Genomic DNA, 19,552 nt, shown 5'->3' on the forward strand with positions numbered 1-19,552 from the left:
TATTGCTTTCGTTAGCCGATAGCATATATAGCGTATAAGGTCGTTAATTTTATTCGAACACATATTTTTAATTATTCTAATCGAGGTGCGGTCCAAAATTATGCGACACACATTTCCTCTCTTCTTCTGGCACGTATATTTAAATACAAAAATATTTTTATACAACAGACAGAAAAGTTTCCAATCTCGGATATTAACAGCTAGTCTGAGTCAATAATACAATATTATTGTAATAAATAGGAACCAATGGCATGCGAATGTATGTCGAATTATTTATGTGCATATGTTTATATACATGCGCACATCAAAAGTGCACGAGAAAGTGTATATATCATGCACGTATTTACACAAGATTGTTTTTTGTATTGAGACGCTCCTTGTATTGATAACCGCTATCAGTGAGAAAGAGTGTGAAAATTAATGTGAACGCTTCACCTCGCCAAAACGCAGAGTCATATGATTGTAATTTAGGTCGGAGCCTTCGATTAATTAACGAGTATTTTGATTTAATCGACAATGATATTGCTTGTGTGTATGTGTGTTCTCTTAAGTTGAATCAGTGAAAATATTTCTAATTGAGTCAGTAATTGAATATTTCTACCGATTCTACCAATAATCAGCGAATATTCATTAATTTTTAATGGACACACTTCCACTTAACTCTTTTGTCTTATACTTCACTGATTTTGGTCAGTAAAAGATTGACTGCAAATCGCTGTTACGCCTGCCGTAAAGAAATATATGTGCATATACGTATATGCATTCCACCATATGCCGTACTTGATGTAATTCGTATGGTAACAAATGCAAGAGTCAAATATTCCGAGTTCGAATTCTATCAGGATTAACGGAATTTTTCAAATAAGATATAAATTAAATCAATTAAACATGTTTATGAATATTCCCGGTAGAATTATTGACGATATCTTAATAATGTGATTAAGATAATATAAAAGGAAAGTAATAGATAATATTTTTCTTCATTGTTTCTGCAGTTAGATTTTCCTGATGGAAACAGTCGCTATTAATAGTCTTTTGCAACGAAATAGTACTGATTTGCAGTGCTATATTTATAACTGTGTGCGTGCATCCGTTAATGTGTGCCTTTATGCGTACAAATTATTATGGTACATCAACATTATATCAGTATAAATCTTATATCTTCAACATACAGCACTTTCACAAAAGCAGTCGTAAGCCGCGAGTATTGAGCCGTCTCTCTCGAGTTAATTAATTATTATGCGGTCACGCGAGAGAACTCTCTTACTCTACCGGCAGGCCTCTCCGAGGCAACCTTAAAAGCTTTCCGCACGAAGTCCAGAGTCCGCTTATCATCCACAAGAAGACGCACGACATACTGAGGAAGGACGTGAAGTAAAGCGCGCCCACGTAACTGTTCTTTACGTCGTGTACTACACCTGCGTGCAACAAGGTCCAATTAGAACCATACGAAAAATCAAGAAGAACGACGTCGCTTCGCGTCAACGTCAATTTCGAGAGATAATCGTGCTCGAAGAAAATTACGGGATCACCGTTGAGAGACGCCGTTTAGAGTCTCGATTTCGTTTTACCGATAATGGGTCCCACGCTGATAGACAGGATGCCATTGCAGACCATCTGGATGCCGGATGCGGCCGGCAGCCTCTCCAATGGCACGTAATCGGGTATAATTAGAGCTTGGAAGACAGCCTTGGTTCCCTTCGCCACTCCGACGATCAGCGATACCACGATTACCACGACGTAGGAGTTGCCCCATGTGGACAGAACTGTAAACAAGAGATTGATATTAAGTACGGTTAAATGTGCGATAATTTGCACGAAAAGTCGAAAGCGCATGAATTAACGACCATACATCGAATTAGTGCTATCAGCATAAACCAGATATTGCTGCATCGGGTTCACAGTTACGAGTACCACTCGAGTACTCAAGTTCAAGGGTACTCGAATTTTAAGGTATTATACGAATATTTTGAATAATTATTTAAATAATGAAGTTGCTGTAACCACTGAAGAGATTCCTTATGTTCGTATACTTTATGCGGCGGTACGTACTAGTCCTTCCAAAGGTCGACCCCAACAGGGATATCAGATAGAGATTCCTACACGTCCAGCCAGCTTTCTGCGCCAAGAGCGGCACACAGAGGCGTCCGGTGATGTCTGCGGCGGCTTGAATCGACATCACCGTGGCAATCGACGTGCGATCGAGACTCGTCAGCTCGGCCAGAACGAATGGTATCATTGCGTTGAAGTTCACCTCGGCCACTAGCGAGATGCTCATTCCTGTTTACCGAGCCGAGTGTATTAATCAAGTTATCTTCGTTATAACTGCGCCCGGCGATTCAGTTATTTCCAACTTACCTAATACTATCGCTAAGTAACGATTGTCACGCAGCAGATCGAGGTCCAAATTCGTGGCGATCCGTTTGAGGATTGAAGTCCTTTCTTCCGGCTCCGCTTTACCGTTCTCCAAACGAACGCTCGACTGTCTCCTCTCTTCCGAAACAGTCTCCTCGTTCATCAAACGACATTGAAAGCTGTCGTTCCTCGGCTCTGCTTCCTCATCGCTCGTGGCTTCTATTCTCGCGCCATTCCGTTTCCCCGACACGTCCGTAACTTCATTCGCCAAAATCAATCGCTGAAAATGAAAAGAGAGCCCTCTCCCAATACGACTTACATTTTATTTACATTATTTTTCATGTGTATTTTATGTACGTGACGATTTCCTCCTTTTACATACCTTGAACTCACCTTTTCGCGCTCCTCGAACGGTTTCAATAGCGACGCACCCACGAGAGAATGCGTGGCGATGCCGGCGAGGATCAGGAGAGTGCCGGTCGTGGCATAATTTTCCAGAAGCACGTCTATCAGAAGAGGCATCAAGATCGGGCCCAAGCCGGTCATCGTGACCGAGAAACCCATGGCTATGTTGCGCTTTCTGCGGAAATACGTATTCATAGCCAGGCTGGTCGCCGGGAAGATAATACCTTGGCCGATACCTGTAACAACGCGTCGATCGTGAGACTTAAACAACATAAACTGTCTTTTGATACTATTAAAAATTATAATTATTTCAAAATTGCAGGAAACATGAACAATTAGAGGTGAAATTGCGGATGTCGGGTGAATGTATTTATATAAATCTTAGATTAGGAGCTGGTCATGTGGAGAATACTGTCGAGTTATTACAACTGTTAAAATTATTTCACACACACGTTTATTCAAAGGGCTCCGTCCAGTTTATTTCCTCCTAATGGCCTCAAATTAATAATAAGAAATGGGGCTATTTTTAATGAAGGAATAGTTATAATTGGAAGTAGTAGAAATTAAGCGCATGGTAAAATTATATCTCAATCAAGTGATTCTACTTAATAACAAAGAAACGTCCCATAAATGAGCCACTGGTCACTAATGGGCTAATGTTCGTAATTATCTTATTTGTAACATAAGACTGACTCACCGATGATGATGCAATAAGTGACAATGAGAGTCGGAAGAGACATGGCGAAGGCAGCGGCGCAAATCCCAAGGACGACCGTGAGACCGCCGAAATAGGCGACTTTGCGAAAAGCGAATCTCTTCATCATCGGGCCGCTTATCAGGCCCAAACTGCAGGTGATCGTCCCGTTAAGGTGGAGGATCAGGCTCGTTTGGGTCGCGGTGATGCCGAGGCTCGCGAAACGTTCCGCGAAGACGAGACCGAAACATTGCTGCACCGGCAGCACCGCCAGCTAATGAGAACGATCGGAATTGGTTCAACAAGCAATGAATGTAGCAATTCAAATTTCGTTGTACGAAGTAGTATAGTTCCCGTTCCTGCAGATCTTTCTCGAATCACTCTCACGAGATAGATAAGGGAGCGGACTTTATATCATCTTTCGATCTCACAAAATATCTCTTTACTTTGACGTTAACAGAATTGGACAAACTCACAATTTGTCATCACCCAAATACCACTACTCGTTTTATCTCTGAGTACCCAACTTACGAGTACTGTTTGAGTATTATTCGAGTATTACCTGGGTATACGAACGTGAGTATCCAAAATTACGGGTGTCATTCAGTTGTCAACTGAGTATTACTTACGCGAAGGAAAACAAAATTTCTTTGGATTCAAAACAATTTTTTTAATTAAATAAATTTGTCTTTCGGAATACAGCGAACAAATGAACGTTTGATTCAATAAATACGATTGTTTAGTTTCCCAAACGTCTATCTACTATCAAGGTATACAAGTATTATAGATGCTAAGAGCTAAGAGTATTATAGATGATATTATCTAGATGCCTGAACGGATATCAAAACTTTTGGGTATTATAAGGATGCACGAGTGTTATCTGAATATCAGAACGTAGATATCCCGAGTACCAGAGTACTGAAACATCCAGTTTGTACTGAGATCATTAATTCGAGGCCGCTAATTAACTAACTCTGCCGGGTTTCATCAATACTTTTCGTAAGCCAACATAAATTACTAACGGACCGCCTGTTCCGTCAACACGGCTATTATTTCCTTCTTCACGAACTATTGAAGAAACGAGAGGCAACTCGAGGATCGACATACTTCGACTAACGAACTTTCCTCGTGACCGGTCTGCCATATTAAGAACCCATCACGACCAGTCGTTCCGATCGATCACTCTGTGAGCACGCGCGAGTCAATTGATCGTTACTCTGCCTTTGGTTGCTTTTATCGCGATAACGAGAAAAAGAATCAAGGAGCTTACGTTGATAACAGTCACACCGACAACGATCGCCCACGCCCAGCCACGGTCCGCCTCGCCACGTGCCATCCTATCGATCGAATTATCTGATCACTGCGCCGCAGGTGTATCATGGGAGCGGGCTGTGTCCCCGGAGATTCGCGTTCCAGCTTTCAGCGAATTCGTCGCTTTATCACGCGCTGTTTTCAATTCGACTCATTGGTGAGCTGGAAGATTTAAACGTGCCGGATGACCGCGCTGCCGCGGCCGAGAATTGTACAAATGATAAGATACGCGGATAAACTTCCTATCTCATTTCGATTTGGTGGTCGATTGGTGCGATACCGAGCGTTGTCTGCGCGCCCACTTGTCGTTAGTCGCCAGCATCAGGAGAATCTCGCCCCCAATCCTCTTACACGATGACGCGTATCGCGTTTGTAAATAATTGACGGGCAATTTCACTGATAATGTCATCTCCCGCTGAATCTTCCCTCCGGAGTGCGCGTGTCGCAACTTTCCACAAATTCTGTCATCACAAACAGTGTCACCTAGCTGTGTGCTCTCGCGCGGCGAAATGTCCGAGCGCCGGTGTCGGCAGATAATGATGCCTCCGATGCATCCCGCCGTGAGAATACATTGTCACGTCGGTTCAACATACTGATCGATGAAGCAGCGTCGTTGAAACGGCAGCAACAGCGGCTGTTCGCTTCAATTCGACTCAATTGGCTCGACCGGCCGCCGCGATCGCGCTCGCAACAACGAAAAGCAGCGGCGAAAGCTTCTGACAAAGTGTTCAAAACGACGTCGAAAATATCATAAAATCGATATTTCGTTCTCGAAGAATAGGAAATCGCGTCAATGTTACCGGCTTTCTCCGCTGGATTATTTCCCACCTCCGAATTTAGATCCGTGTCAGCACGAAGCGCAACTATCGAGGCAACTACGATAAGACATTTTTCAAATACAGTATCTCCGTCGATTAATTATCTGAGAAGCACAGTTAATAATTGCTCGCGGATTTGTGAAGCGTTCACTTCGTTTTATCCCGTTTGTGCTTCGTCAGCGTCTTCTTTATCTTGAAATTATCACGTTAGACGTTCTCGCCGTCTGTCTCGCCGTCTCGCCCGCGAATCGCTCGCTCGGCGGCCAAACAAACGTGTTTATCCAAGTTTCCGCGGCGTGTTTGGCGAGCGATCGTCGAAATGTATTGTTTAACAACTCCGAGTATAATCCGATGAGAGTCTTTCGAAATCGCACTATATATATATCGACTCGGTGGACGGCTGGTTGGCACTCACGCGCGTCGAATCGATTTGAATACCAGGCACTGGCGCCGCGGAGATACGACGCGCAAAAGCTAGGAACAATATGCTCCGGCATGAGCTGCAGACGTTCCGAGACTGGCTCGACGAACAGGAAGCTTGATGAAAACCGGCTCCGCTCCTCCATTCGAGACAACGCGAGGAGAGCGCGATCATTCGTAGCGGCCGCGTTTTCGTTCGCGCGAGCGAACGCAGTCGCGCGCGCACGCACTCGGCGCGCTTAATTTATAGACGCTCCTTCTCATTCGGCATGTAAATTAACCGCATCGCGTATTATTCCGCGTAAGTGCAATGACACAGGCCGCGGCCTGCGTGATAGATCCGATTTTATCGCGGCGCGCAATAAAACCGCGTGACTTCGCACGGTAAAGTAGGTTTCGCCGAGGCACAAAAGCAGTTCGAATGCAGTCGAACACGATGTTGTATCTTGCGAGCTTGTTCCTTGGAAAAGCGGGAAAAGGAAACGCGCGGAAAGGAGTGACGGGAGCGGGAAATCTTACTTGCTAAAAGACGATGACTTGGTTTAACGAGGAAATGTTGCCCCTTTACACGAAAAGATTTCTTATATGTGCGTCTTTGTTAGATCAACTGATGCAGAAATATTGCATTAATAAAAAAAATGAAAAATAATAATATTTTTGTATTTCTGTATTTTTGTAATATTGTGCATAGTATGTGTATAATTTTACTTTGATTTTGTTAGAAATTAACATTTAATATTTAGGTAGTGAAATAAGTGCTAAGAAACGTGATATAGTTTGACAAATACTAAATTTATGAATGGTCCCTTTAATACATCACTGAAAATACTTTATGAATATAAAAATTTCTTTTGTATCTTCAACCAAACATTACAATCGTTATTGCAAACAATGAATTATTTGAAAGAAGTAACATTATGTTAGAAAAATATTAAAGAACTTCTTCGTTTCAGTGGAACAATATTTAACATATAATGAAATAAATAATTTTATTAACAATTAAATATGATTTCCCCCAAATTATTCTATTTTTTCTATCAAACAACATGGTTTATTCTAGTGAAACAACAATATTTCATTCAAACAAGATAATAATTTATATAAAATTATGTTATTTAGTTGCAGATTAAACAAATCTAAGTCGAATAAACACATGTACTAAATCCAAACGGATCTTCCTCTCTGTGTATCGGTCGTAAAAATACTATTATGATAAGATGGTATCAGCGACTTTGTGACGTCACAAATTACGAAGTCTGCGCAAAGATACATGTCGACATATGCCGATGTAATGTACTGGTATTATCTACTTGACGCATAGGCAAATAGTGGTGTGCTGGCGAAAAAGTGTTAATCAGCATACAATTTCTGCAAATATAGTTTCGCTATTATCGCTTTGTCGACTCCAAAGGAGCTGTTGATTGAGGTTCGGGGAGAAACGTTTTGGAAAATACCGATCTGTGTGTATCTTATTAATTCACATTTACTTATATTTATAAAATACAGTAAAATTTTGTAAGGTGTGTGTCCGGGACGATTATCAAGTATAAATGCGAACACAAACACACACATACATATGTGCACACGCATACATATAATAGTTACTATCATATTTAAAATATGTCATGGCGATATGTGCATTTGTAGTCTCTTAACTATGCCTAATCGTCGACTACGAAAAGCGTTGTATGTGAGTTCGATGGTCCATATGAGTGTTGCCATCATTATCACGGCGGTCATCACGTGAATACATATCCTGTAACTGCCACTGACATCTCTGATGTATCCTGTTTGTGACGGAAAACACATGTGTCAGTGTAATTTAATATCATCTAGACGGAGTGTATTTTGTCATATCCGAGTCACACGGACTTACCGATTAAGGGACTCATAATGACCACGAGAAAGCCTTTGAATACCATGAACATGCCGAATGCGTTCGGCAACTTCTTCAGCGTCACGTGTTCCGATATGCTGAGGTTGAGGTTCACCAAGGTGGCGCCACGTAAGAATCCCAATATTGTGAACATGCCCATCAACAACATCCTTTCCGTTTGTTCCGCCAACACTGTACGTGAGAGAAAGAATTTTGTACTGATTGGCATTGATTAATCTTATTTTTCTACTGAGATTGTCTTCGATTAATCCACAGACAGATTATCGCTGTAATAATGAGAAAAGAAGGAGACAAACGAAGATTGATCGCGAGGTTTTTAGACTTGAGACTTCAAAGTTCACACTTCAAAGCCAATGAAGATTACCGGAACGTGTTATCCCGACGGTGGTGCCGAAGATCCAGAAGATCATGCGCTTATTCCAACCGACCCTGTCGAAGAGCGTCGGCAGCAACAGTCGGGCGATAATGTCGGCGAATGCAGTGAGGGACAGACAGAAGGCGACGTCCCTTTTCTTCATTCCTGTCGAGCGTCAAGTTCCTTTGAGCAGTCTGCATGACTCCCGTCGAGCAGTGCCGTAGCGAAGCAGCCTGTCGAGATGTCGGTGCATTTCGATCACCCGAAGCGTGCGTTCCGATGATGGTGCCGGCGCGCAGATTATTTTTACGACGAGCACAACACCCGCACTTCTCGTCAACTTCTCATTAACGAGCTAACGAGTGGCGCTTGCTACGGTACTGGTCACGCTTGTGTGATTCGTATAGAAAGCTGGCTCACCGATATTCGAGAGGAAGAACGGAACCATAAGCTTGAAGTTCGTTTCGGCCACGTAGAAGAGACTGCAACCCAAGATGATGATTAAGTATGTGAAGTCCTTGAATAGATCCAAGTCTAACGACTCTTTCAGCTTTTTCACGAGCGATATTCTCGGAGGACTCGATTCGACGGTCATGTTCTGTTCGTTGGTCCACAATGCTCCATTCGACTCTCTTCTTCCTACGGCGCCTTTCCTTAGCAGAGCTTCGTCCTCTCGCTCTTCGTCGGATTTTTTCTGAAAGAGGTGTTCAGTTTGTCTGTGATATCGGTATTATTATCTGTGATTAAACGCATCTGGAATTCTTCCCCGTTGAATAATTCAGCAGAAGAAGTCGGGGTGACGAAATTTTAGCCAGATGTTGGAATTAGATTCGCGATGTCGAAATTACAGAATTACATCGATTACTCCATGTGTCTGTTCCGGCAGTCGATCTTCGAGCGGACGCAATAAGCAGGACCCCGCTATTGAATGCGAGGCCCAACCTCCGATAATGAGCGTCGTGCCGCGAAATCCATATTCGTTCAGTAACAAGTGTATCATCTACGGATGAATCATTGATTATGAGGAAATCGGTTTTCCTTTTCCTTTCTGTGTACCTCGATCTGTTCCAGCTTACCTGCGGCACGAGCATCATTCCAAACGCGGTCCCGGCCATGGAGAAACCGACGGCTTGTCCGCGTTTTTTGTTGAAGAACGTGTTCAACGCGACAAAGGACGAAGTAGTCGCGAGACCAGTGCCTAGGCCTGTCGGAGAGGAAAAGTGACAGTCGCGGCAGGCACGTCGGAGTTGTGATATATTGAAATAATGCTGTTAAGTCAAAATTTTCAACAGTAACATAATTGGAGTAAATCTTCTTGTTTAAACGACAAATATCATGAAAGCTACTACGTTATGTATTTTTTCAATAATCAAAATATTAGTTTCAATGATATCACTAATGAATTAAGAAGATTTATTCAATTTACGCGTGCTGTTGGAAATGTTGCTTCGATAGCATTTTTTCCGTGTGGTTTTTAATTTTTGATGTTTAATACGGCTTAATCTTCCAATTTTTTTATTGAAATATTTCTTCTAAATTAAGTTAAAGGTTAAATTTAATTTCATTAAAATAAAGAGAGACTTGCAGAAAGGCCGATTTCTTTACCGCTTTGTTTGGGCACAACCGAGCACACGATTGAAACCGATACCAAAAGGAAGCACTGCAAAAGAATATAAGTTACAGATCCGCATTTGTTTTGTTCGTGAAAATCGGTTTCAGAAAATTGAGCAATCGATAGATGGCCAGTGTCATTTTCTAAATGAGCCGTTTCTTTGGAACAGATTTTCAGGAACAAGATAGATGCGGACAGATTTGAAACTTATATATTCCTTTTCAGCGTTTTGTAAGCTTTCAATTAGCACCGGTTTCAATTATGCCAAGTTATTATGCCCAAACAGCTAAATGAATGACTGCAAGTCTCTCTAATAGCGTATAATATTTCTTCGCGATTGTGCGAACATTTGTTGCGACACATAATTTGCGATAAATCCATACGCACCTACTAAGATACTGTAAGTGCAAATAATGTGCAGCATACTATTGGCCCTCGACGTGAGTATCAAACCACTACAACTGAGGAAAGATCCGAGGAGTGCGACTTGCCGGTAGGAATATTTTTTTAATAACGGTCCGATTATAAAACCTGTAAATACATGAATTAACCATTAGTTCTCTCGACCGGGACGAGTTGCCTCTCTCTATATTTTTAACACTCGCGTCATGTTTTTCACTGCCATTTTAGACCGGAATTGCGCCTGATTGTTTTCCTATTAAGCACATATAATCCTAGGGAATTTTTCTCACATATCGCGGCACGAAGGGCGGCGTTTACCTGAAAAGTTGACGATGGCGTCCAGAATGCTCATTATAATCGAGGTTCCCGTGGAATCAACATTGAGATCTTTCAGCATGTCGTGGAACAACAATCCGAAGGACGGGTCCAAGGAACGTAGTGAAATCTGAATGTCAGCGACACAATGTACGACTCTTACATGATAACAATAACAGCGCCTCTCTCGCGGTCGCTCTTCATGAAACAGAGTTATAAAATTCGCGCGGCAACATCGCCGCATGATTTACCGAAATCAAGCTGCTTCCGAGACAAACGAACCAACCCCAGCCGCCGTCAGGAGCCCGTTGCTTGGCATCCTTGCTGCTGTTTTCTGCCATTTCCTTCGCGAATTAACGTCGATTAACTTATTTCCCGAGAGCACCGTACACATGGACACGCTCACGCCGTCTACTCGAAGCCTCCTTCAAATTACATGGTCACATGAGCGCCGTTTAATCGGACGTTGCTCATTGATTGGTAATCGTGCGATACGTAATCCACCTCCCTACTCGGTGGCTTTTCGCCAGATTGAACACTGAACACTGATTAGTGTACGATGGTCACTCACTGCTCGCTATTTACTGCCGCTGCTCCTACCGCCTGTGGAAAGTTACGCCAAATAATCTCAATGCCAAGTGTGTTTCCAAGTGATCGGTAGAGGCATACGGCCAATCGAACGGTAAACTCGCGTGACACGCGCTCCATGTGGCCACAGGAAGGAAAGGATTGTATTCGCAATGTTACATCATGAGTGTCACATGTGTGGTATGCTTTAATGAACTTGACGTGCGTGATAGACAATAAAAAGAACGTGTTCATCATATATCTGATATTATAAAGTAAATAAGTGAATAAATAAATCAAGTGAATAAGTAAATATCATATATGTTATACGCATATTTTAATAAAAAAAGGAACGTAAGTGGATCTTTTCGAGAAATATCTGGACGGTGTAAAGTATATCCGAACTGTTTGCACGAGATTTTCGTGAAGATCACACATTTTCGCGAAGATCACGAATAAGCGATTTATCCGAGCATAGACTAAACGTGTAACATAGATACCTCCTATTATTGTCAGCCTTTCGATACAATCTGAAGAAGACAACAGGTCAGAAACCTTATGTACATATTACGATCGACATGTACGCGATATTACGATATGTACGCAATATACGTTACGGCGAAAATAAATTACACGCAATTACACCGCCTTGCCTTACCTTGCCTTACCTGTGCTTCCTCGAGGTTATTCCCAACACCCCCACCTGAGAAATTGAGTTTATTATCACGACTACTCACTCGGTATTGTTTCACATATTTAACATATATCGTGCCTCTTTATATAACTTCTTACTTCTTGCTTCTTTCCCCGTCAGCGATGCGAACGTTTTTGCGGCTCGGTCAGCGTGAACGAATCAACGCACTCCGCTTAATTGGCGAATAATTGTTGTCGCGCGTGTCCATTGCGGTGTCACACGCGAATTACTCTGGTCAAGTTAACCGGCCTTCGCTGGACGGACGTTTCGGAGTAGCGTCTCGATGGACGATAAATGTACTCGAAATATTATGAAAATTTAGTTTGACTGATTGCATAATATTAATGATAAAGCGTGTAATATAATTCGTATATAAAATCATTTCTGGCGCGTGCGATTCGCAATCAGCGGTAGAGTTATCCCTTTTATCAGCACGGTCAAGAAGTTCGGTTTATTTTTACATAGATAATACATATACATAATATGGGCGACAATACTGATAATGTCTATGCTTCATATGTTATAAAATATATGTATGTGATCATATTTACTGTTGTGATTCGGCATCTTCACTGCTCGATTAATGCATGATTTGTTTCTATAGGACGCGATAAGATCACATTTTACTTTAAATCGAATCTTAATTCTCAAATAGGTTCGATGAATCATCTAATTTAATTGATAGTTTATTGTCACATCAACATATCTACAGATATCTACAGATTAGATAATTACGTTGACGGAGTGAAATTTATCGGCGCGATAGACGCCTTAAGTCTATGCAATTTGTATAAACGCGTACATGCGATTCGCGTGGGAAACGTTGTAGAGGTGAACTTCACCCATCAAAATAGTTATCTTATTGTAACACACTTCTTTTCGTCCAATATTAGGGCCGAAACGTATTCGGTAATTTATGTGTTTAATCTATTTGATTTATGTATTTTATCTATTTTATCATTGTTAAATTAATTTTGGTCCTTGCACTAACTTTTGCTGTTTTCCTCTTCTTTTAATTGAACGTCAAAAGGTCTTTAACTCTTTTATTTGACATTCTTGTGTCTTGTTTCGTTTCTGCCATGTTATATTGTAATGTAGTCAACTCGATTCGTTTAGTCGGTTGGCATCGTGAAAATTCAATTATCGAACTAACAAAACACACGCAGCAAAAAACATTTTATACTTATGTTAAAATAGGTCTTTGTTAAAATGTTTGTGTTGAATTTTTAACATATCTGTTTGTTAATTTGACATATTGTGTTTATGTTACCTCAATATTTTGTGTTGAGTCTCGATATTCAACATGTGTAAGAGTTAAAATAACGTTTGAATTGAACATTTGTATTAAAATAACATATTTTATACTTCAATGTTGATTAACATATTATCAATAGTTTCGTATTAATTTTTGACATAATATTCGTGTTACTTCTTAACTTATTCACCTTCTGTTAAACTAATACAAAAATTTGTGTGGATGGTTTGGGACACGTAGAATATGTGTTTACATTTTTTACTTTGCAAGGAAATATCGCAAATCGTAACTTGATGTTTTCCGATACAAACAGCAAATCGTTTTATATTACGTTCTATATTGTTCGACATTTTTGGCTAATTAAATATCAGAGATAACATCACTATCGATAATTGAATTCAGTGATAATCGGTGCATTTTGTGCATCGAGCTTGCGACGCATCGTTCACACTCGCCTCGCTCCGTTCGCGCCGTGCGATTTCAGATTCTGCAGCGACGGTTATATTTCACCGTGGATCAACGATGAGTACTTAGTACGATGACATTTTGTATATAGATAAGAGGGCCTTCGAAAGCGTTTCTGGCTTGTCCCGGTTAGTCGAAAACTGTCTATCTTCGACTGCTGTGGAAGTGAATCGCGATTATTGACATTTGCCTTACCTGTCTAACGCGATTAATTTTGTCGGGTGAGTGCTTGTATTTTATGTTTAATTGAAAGCTCAACAGTAATTATCAATCGAACACGCATCGAGTATCGTTCCATCCTGTTCACTGAACGTCGCGAGGGAGCTTCGATTGTTTCAACTTGGAAAACTCGTTACGCACAGACAGCTCCGACGAGAGTGTAAAAGCAGACTTGTGTAAAAATCCTGCCGAAGAGCTATAATTCGGTTGCATTTATGTGATTTGAAATTTGCGGAAAAAAACGAGCAACACGTGAGAGGCTCACTTAATCGTGAATGTATCTGTGACAGTCAGAACGAATCGGCAACTTTATTAAAACTGTCAAATCGATCGTTTTGCTGAAATATTTGAGGAACTCTGAAATCTCTCTTTTCGAAAAAATAAAAAAAAAAGCCCTGGTAATTTATCTGCATTTTCCCTCTCTTTTTTGTGTTCCTGTAAAGGAGAAGGCTGAAAACAGCTTCGCGTTGATTGGTTCGTTTGCAAACCGCTTAAAATCATCTGCTTCCGGTTCTTCGTGTGTTGATTCTGTGATTCTCGGTCGCGGCAGCAAATTAATAAAACATTTGTTGTTTTAATGCGTCGTTATCGCGCGTTTCGAAATTACTCTGCGCTCGTTTTCTTCCCACGGACACACATATCTCGCGCTGTGTCTATATGTATGTGCACACCTTGAGAAATTACCATTGTCGCTCGTTACATTTCCACTCTCATCTACGCATCTGTGCTAATAGATTTTACATATTTCTCGAACAAGTCTACTGAGAGTCAATTGCGACCGAATACGAGTCAGTAGTCACAGATGTTCTAAAGGGCTGCGAATTAGTTACGGGAAAACATTACGCAAGAACATCTGTGCTACCTACTAGTCTTGTGTGTTGGGTTCGATAACTCGCATTTATTACAGTCTTCCCAAATACGAGTCACTTTTCCTCTTATTTACTTCTTTTCTGTAACATTTACGAAATTCAAAGGGGACACAGCATGACGGTAGTGAAGTCCAACGGTACGATAGATGAATCGACCAGAACGACCGAGAAAATCGTCGAGAAGAAGAATGCGACCGTAATGAGAGACGAATTAGCAGAAGAAGAAGATGAGATCACTCTGGAGGACTTGGCGCCGGACGGTGGTTGGGGATGGATGATCGCACTGGCGATGATATTGATTATTGTCAGCATAAGATTCGATACGATGGCATTTAACATACAATCAAAGTGAATAAATCGTTGCTAGAATCATGCGCTTCTTAAAAGGGAAAGAAAGAGGGAGACAGAAAGAGAGAGAGAGAGAGAGAAAGTTGTCTCAAACGTTTGCAAATATAAAAGACAAGCGGTTTTAACATAAGGCGTGTGTTTCGTATTTGCAAAATTTCAAAAACTTGCAGATTTTTTAATCGAATATTTTCGCTGACGCAGGTTACGACGATCGGCCCATCGTCGTCGTTCGGAATAATCTTCGGGGACTTCCTCGAAGCGTCCGGGAAAGCGGGCATGGCGTCGAGCCTCTTCAATTCGGTTTTCATGATTACATTTTCCATTTCCAGTAAGCATCCAGCCACGTTTACTGCAATCCAATCGACGCTTCTACGTGTTTAAATGCAACTGTTGAATGAAATCATTTCGGAATAATCGTCACAAATTTCACGTGCGCATCCTTTGAAGGAGACGTACACGCGACGGAGCGACGTGTAAGCGCTTTGCGAACTTCTGTTTTTTCTCGAGACTTTCCTTAGAAAAGGAATATTTGCATTCGCAGTCGATACGCGCGATAAGGAGATCAAACGGCTTTCGAGATGTAAGCGCGATCCTCCGCTACCTGCTCTTATCGCCGGCGTCATTCGCAATGAGCTTCCTACATCTCGCAAATGTGCGACGCACCACGTTGACGCTATATTCTAGTAAATAGTAGACTCGAATATCGAGGATTGGACCAATCGCGAAATTTGGGTGCAGCATAACCTTCGTCTAGGAGCTTGATGACGAGTTAAAATCCGACGCAAAATTAAATCCAATTCAAATCCACTTCTTTATTCTTTTAGGTATGATGACCAACATGTTGCTGAAGAGATACTGCGTGAGACGCGTCGGAATTATGGGAGCGCTTTTCTACGCGCTACCGAACATCGTCCTGTCATTTGTCCGGAATATATATGATATGGCTTTCGTTTTCTTTTTGCAAGGTTTCGGACTAGGTCTGATCATTACGATCTGCAACACGGTCTTTAACGCGTACTTCGTGAAGAAAAGAGCGAAAGTAAGACAGTCATGGCTCTCTGATGGTTCGGTTGTGCTTTTAATTCCGGGTTCTTCGATTACCCGGAAGATGTGTCTCCCTCTTTTATTTTGATTTCCTCTTTAGGTGCTGAGCGCGGCGCAAGTCATTATCGCGTTAGGCGGCATTGTTTATCCTATATTGATCGAGAAGATGATGACATCGTACGGTTTTCGCGGTAAGATTCTGACAACCGTATCGCGGACTGTTCGTCGTTACATTCACTTGCCGGTTCTCGTTCGTGTCAGGTACCGCTGCGATCATGGGAGCGCTGAGTTTGAACAGTGTTATCGGTATGACGCTGATGCATCCCGTGGAATGGCACACCAAGAAGCCGGAGGACGTCCTCGCCGAGAGAGCGCGCGCTAGAGAGGAGAAGCGTCGGGAGCGTTGCCTGGCATTGCCAAATCGTCGATCGACCATCGACGTGATCCACGTGTCTTCCAAGGCGAAGTGGTGCAGTTTGCGTAGCTTGAAGGAGGAGAGTGACAAAGAGATGTCGTTGCTGGTCAAGAAGGTAATATAGCGGAGGAGCGCTTCGAGGAATGATTATTCTCTCAACGTAAACGTCAACTTTCTATTTCTCCGAACGATTGTATCCTTCAAATCGCACTTTCGTCGACTTTGTGATCAGACTGCTGCGCATAGGGTCGCGTCGAATTCAGCAATTGAGGGCGGTATCCACGGCAGGGCGAGATCAGGGTCTATACGAAGAAATTCGAAGAAAGGTATATCGACCCTTTCGGCGTCCAGCTTAGTTAATTTAGCCAGCAGTGCCAGCGCGTTGAGCGATATACGGCAACGTAACCTGGAGAAGAAAAACAGACGCAAACAGTCGGATGCGGATGTTCAAAAGAGGGTGGGAGCTGAGAAAAGAGATGAGTTCGAGGAGGGGCAGAAGGACGGGAAGGTGACAGAGTGAGTTAACATTTTAAAGTGCTTAGGAGCAAAGCGCGAATTTTGTAGTGCTATTAGATATTAATAATTTCAATATTAATACATATTGTAAGAGAATATAATGTTTGAATGTGCGTATGCGTACGTTATTTTGAAAAATTTCTCCGGTCTGCGCAGACATTCGGCATAGATAGAAGATAATGTTACACGTTAACAAAAAATAATTTGGTAAGTATAGATATATGTGTGTGTGTGTGTGTGTGTGTGTGTGTGTGTGTACATACACATAGCACAGGTCGGTTTCACGTGATGGATGTAGCGATAAAATTCGAAAATAGTAGAATGTACTTCCTGCAAATATCACCCACACGTTAATTGCTTCAACATCACTACCTTCCGCTGATTTAACTATCGCATTTAGCAACCAGCAATGGCATTTATTTGTCTTAAATCCGGTCACCCCGAAGTTTCATCATTTCACATCCATTGTCCGATTACACGGATGACATACAAGGAATTTATCTGTTCTGTTGATTCCACAGATGCAAGGTGATTTTGCGAGAAATTGTGGATATGTCGCTGATCAAAAACTACTGCTTCATAAATTTATGTTTCGGAGTCAGCTTCGTATGCACCGCTGACTATGCCTTCTCATCTCTACTTCCTCTCATGATGACCGATACGGGATATACTAAGGCTGATGGAGCGTTGACCGTCACTATAAGCGGGATAACCGAATTAGTGTCGAAAGTCTTATTGGCCGTCTTTACAATGGTAGTGAACGTACAGCCAAAATACTTGTTTTTCGCGGCCATGATCTTCATGGAATTCGCGAGAATCGGTGAGTCGAACGTGATCAAACGAATACATCCGATTTTTGAAGTGACGATTGTGAATCGCGATTTTTACAGGTTTTCTGATGTCTGAGCACACATTGGTGGGTGCATTAATTATGACCGGGATAATCGGACTGGTGCGACCGTGGCTGCTAGTCCCGCAACCTCTGGTCATCATCGAGGACATTAGCATAGAGAAGTTCGCATCGGCTTACGGCATCAATGCCGTTATTAGCGGTTTGGTAACGATTTTGTTCGGTGCTATCGTAGGTAAGACAAGCAAAAAGAAATATTGGTATACTTATGACACGCAATATAATAGGAATTTCGAGCCGCATGCGAGTGTATATTTACCTGGTTTGGTTCGTAGGATTCATCAAAGACTGGACTAACAGCTACAAAATGTATCAAGTCTCTCTGTTGGTAATGAACGGCGTTTTCATTGTACCATGGGCTTTACAATTCGTGCTTGTGGATTTTAAGAAACGGCGGAAGCAGCGTGCAATGACGAAGAAATCGTTATTCCCTGTTGAACGATAAAAAGGAAGGAAAAGTATGAAAAGTTTTGTATTCGGAAACGATGGTGATTTGCACCGATGCACGAATTTCTTAACAGGCGAGTGAAGTGGGGACAATGATAAAAAGGAATAGCAGTTTTGTTCTTTATTCATTGACAGACGTGTGGCATCTTAAAAGATACTAAATACATGCTTTGAATATCTTCGAAACTATGAGAATAAGAGAGAAATTTATCTAGTAGCAATGACATGGTGCCGAAACGATCGTTTCATGGAGGTAACACTTCTTTCTAGGTGGACTAAATTTAGAGACCTGCAAGTCACATTTCTTTTTTAAAACAGAATTATACAATTTTGTAAGCGTAAATCGATTTTTGTTCATTCTGCGATTAAAAGTACTTTGACATGGAAATCACACGAGATATTTTTACATATCGCGTAAGCTTAAAGTACATTAAATATGTTGATATAGTTAGTACATAGCCATTGTGTAGATTGACTTTAATTGAATCTCGAACACATTGGAATATTTTTACATTTTCAATCATATGCGGGGATATCTCAAACTTGAGATTTCTTTTTGCGCTGCTCAATTTTGATGTTGAATCCATCATTCCTCTTTAGGGCAATCTCTGCTAGCAAATGAAAATCTTGATACGACACATCAGAAGTAATCCGATAATTCCTTAATATCGTGGACAGCAAAATTTTCATTTACCAACATAGCGTACTTTTGTCCCAAGCACGACCTATGAAAAAAAGTACGATCGCTGTTGAAGTTAGTGTTCCAAGAGAAAAAGAAGGACATCGAAAAAAAGGAGAAGAATAATATGCATAACATCGAGGCGGAGCATTTAACCAAGAAAACGAAAGACGACATGAGCACAAGAAATGCAACCATCTGTTGCATTTTGCAGTATTTCGAGAATTTGAACAATTGATCTCGTTGTAAAAACGGGTTAAAGTGCCGTCTGTGCACGATCTCGCCTATTCTGTGATATTTATATATAAGGTAATGAAATATTAAGTAAGCCGTTTTAAAATAACAACGACAGAAACGCTTACTTCTTAACGGCCATTGCATAGTCAAATCCGATGTGTTCAACCTCCTCTCTGCTAACATCCAATGCTGTTTCCACTAGCATGTTAACAGCTACCTCTGATAAGTAATTATTGCAATCGAATCGTTGGTTTATTTTATCGCCAAGTCGTCTCACCAGATCCTGGCTGTTTTCATTAAATA

General features: G+C 41.4%; 3 protein-coding genes and 1 pseudogene across 10 annotated transcripts; 1 reads left to right on the forward strand and 3 right to left on the reverse strand.

Moving 5' to 3' along the window:
- Positions 1–1,046: 1,046 nt before the first annotated feature.
- On the reverse strand, positions 1,047–6,224 carry LOC106751306 (monocarboxylate transporter 6-like). Of its 4 annotated transcripts, none has more exons than XM_014632186.1 (7): positions 4,725–6,224; positions 3,458–3,606; positions 2,738–2,996; positions 2,359–2,635; positions 2,053–2,280; positions 1,572–1,766; positions 1,047–1,418 (listed from the first exon to the last, which is right to left on the reverse strand). In XM_014632186.1, the coding sequence occupies exons 1-7, from the start codon at positions 4,788–4,790 to the stop codon at positions 1,264–1,266; spliced, it is 1,329 nt and encodes a 442-aa protein (XP_014487672.1). In that variant the 5' UTR covers positions 4,791–6,224; the 3' UTR covers positions 1,047–1,263. The 4 variants fall into 4 exon arrangements, with proteins under 4 accessions (XP_014487672.1, XP_014487673.1, XP_014487670.1 ...); XM_014632187.1 differs by having other exon boundaries at positions 2,359–2,657; XM_014632184.1 differs by having other exon boundaries at positions 2,359–2,657; positions 3,458–3,728.
- A 1,261-nt stretch (positions 6,225–7,485) lies between these two features.
- On the reverse strand, positions 7,486–12,122 carry LOC106751307 (monocarboxylate transporter 3-like). Of its 5 annotated transcripts, none has more exons than XM_014632193.1 (11): positions 11,944–12,122; positions 11,820–11,854; positions 10,836–11,187; positions 10,588–10,714; positions 10,255–10,398; positions 9,332–9,459; positions 9,112–9,255; positions 8,676–8,949; positions 8,265–8,420; positions 7,880–8,071; positions 7,486–7,790 (listed from the first exon to the last, which is right to left on the reverse strand). In XM_014632193.1, exons 3-11 carry the CDS (start codon positions 10,923–10,925, stop codon positions 7,627–7,629), a joined length of 1,419 nt encoding a protein of 472 aa, XP_014487679.1. In that variant the 5' UTR covers positions 10,926–11,187; positions 11,820–11,854; positions 11,944–12,122; the 3' UTR covers positions 7,486–7,626. The 5 variants fall into 5 exon arrangements, with proteins under 5 accessions (XP_014487679.1, XP_014487678.1, XP_014487677.1 ...); XM_014632192.1 differs by having other exon boundaries at positions 11,810–11,854; XM_014632191.1 differs by having other exon boundaries at positions 11,820–12,122.
- A 2,646-nt stretch (positions 12,123–14,768) lies between these two features.
- LOC106751294 (monocarboxylate transporter 9-like) lies at positions 14,769–18,367 on the forward strand. The gene is made up of 9 exons (XM_014632155.1): positions 14,769–14,957; positions 15,203–15,329; positions 15,826–16,040; positions 16,146–16,236; positions 16,307–16,575; positions 16,693–16,976; positions 17,498–17,796; positions 17,867–18,061; positions 18,162–18,367. Exons 1-9 carry the CDS (start codon positions 14,769–14,771, stop codon positions 18,329–18,331), a joined length of 1,839 nt encoding a protein of 612 aa, XP_014487641.1. The 3' UTR covers positions 18,332–18,367.
- Positions 18,368–18,439: 72 nt separating this feature from the next.
- LOC106751293 lies at positions 18,440–19,547 on the reverse strand (annotated as a pseudogene).
- Positions 19,548–19,552: the final 5 nt, after the last annotated feature.

Source organism: Dinoponera quadriceps, unplaced genomic scaffold (assembly GCF_001313825.1).
Source record: "Dinoponera quadriceps isolate SergipeBrazil2010 unplaced genomic scaffold, ASM131382v1 scaffold10866, whole genome shotgun sequence".
NCBI classification, from domain to species: Eukaryota; Metazoa; Arthropoda; class Insecta; order Hymenoptera; family Formicidae; genus Dinoponera; species Dinoponera quadriceps.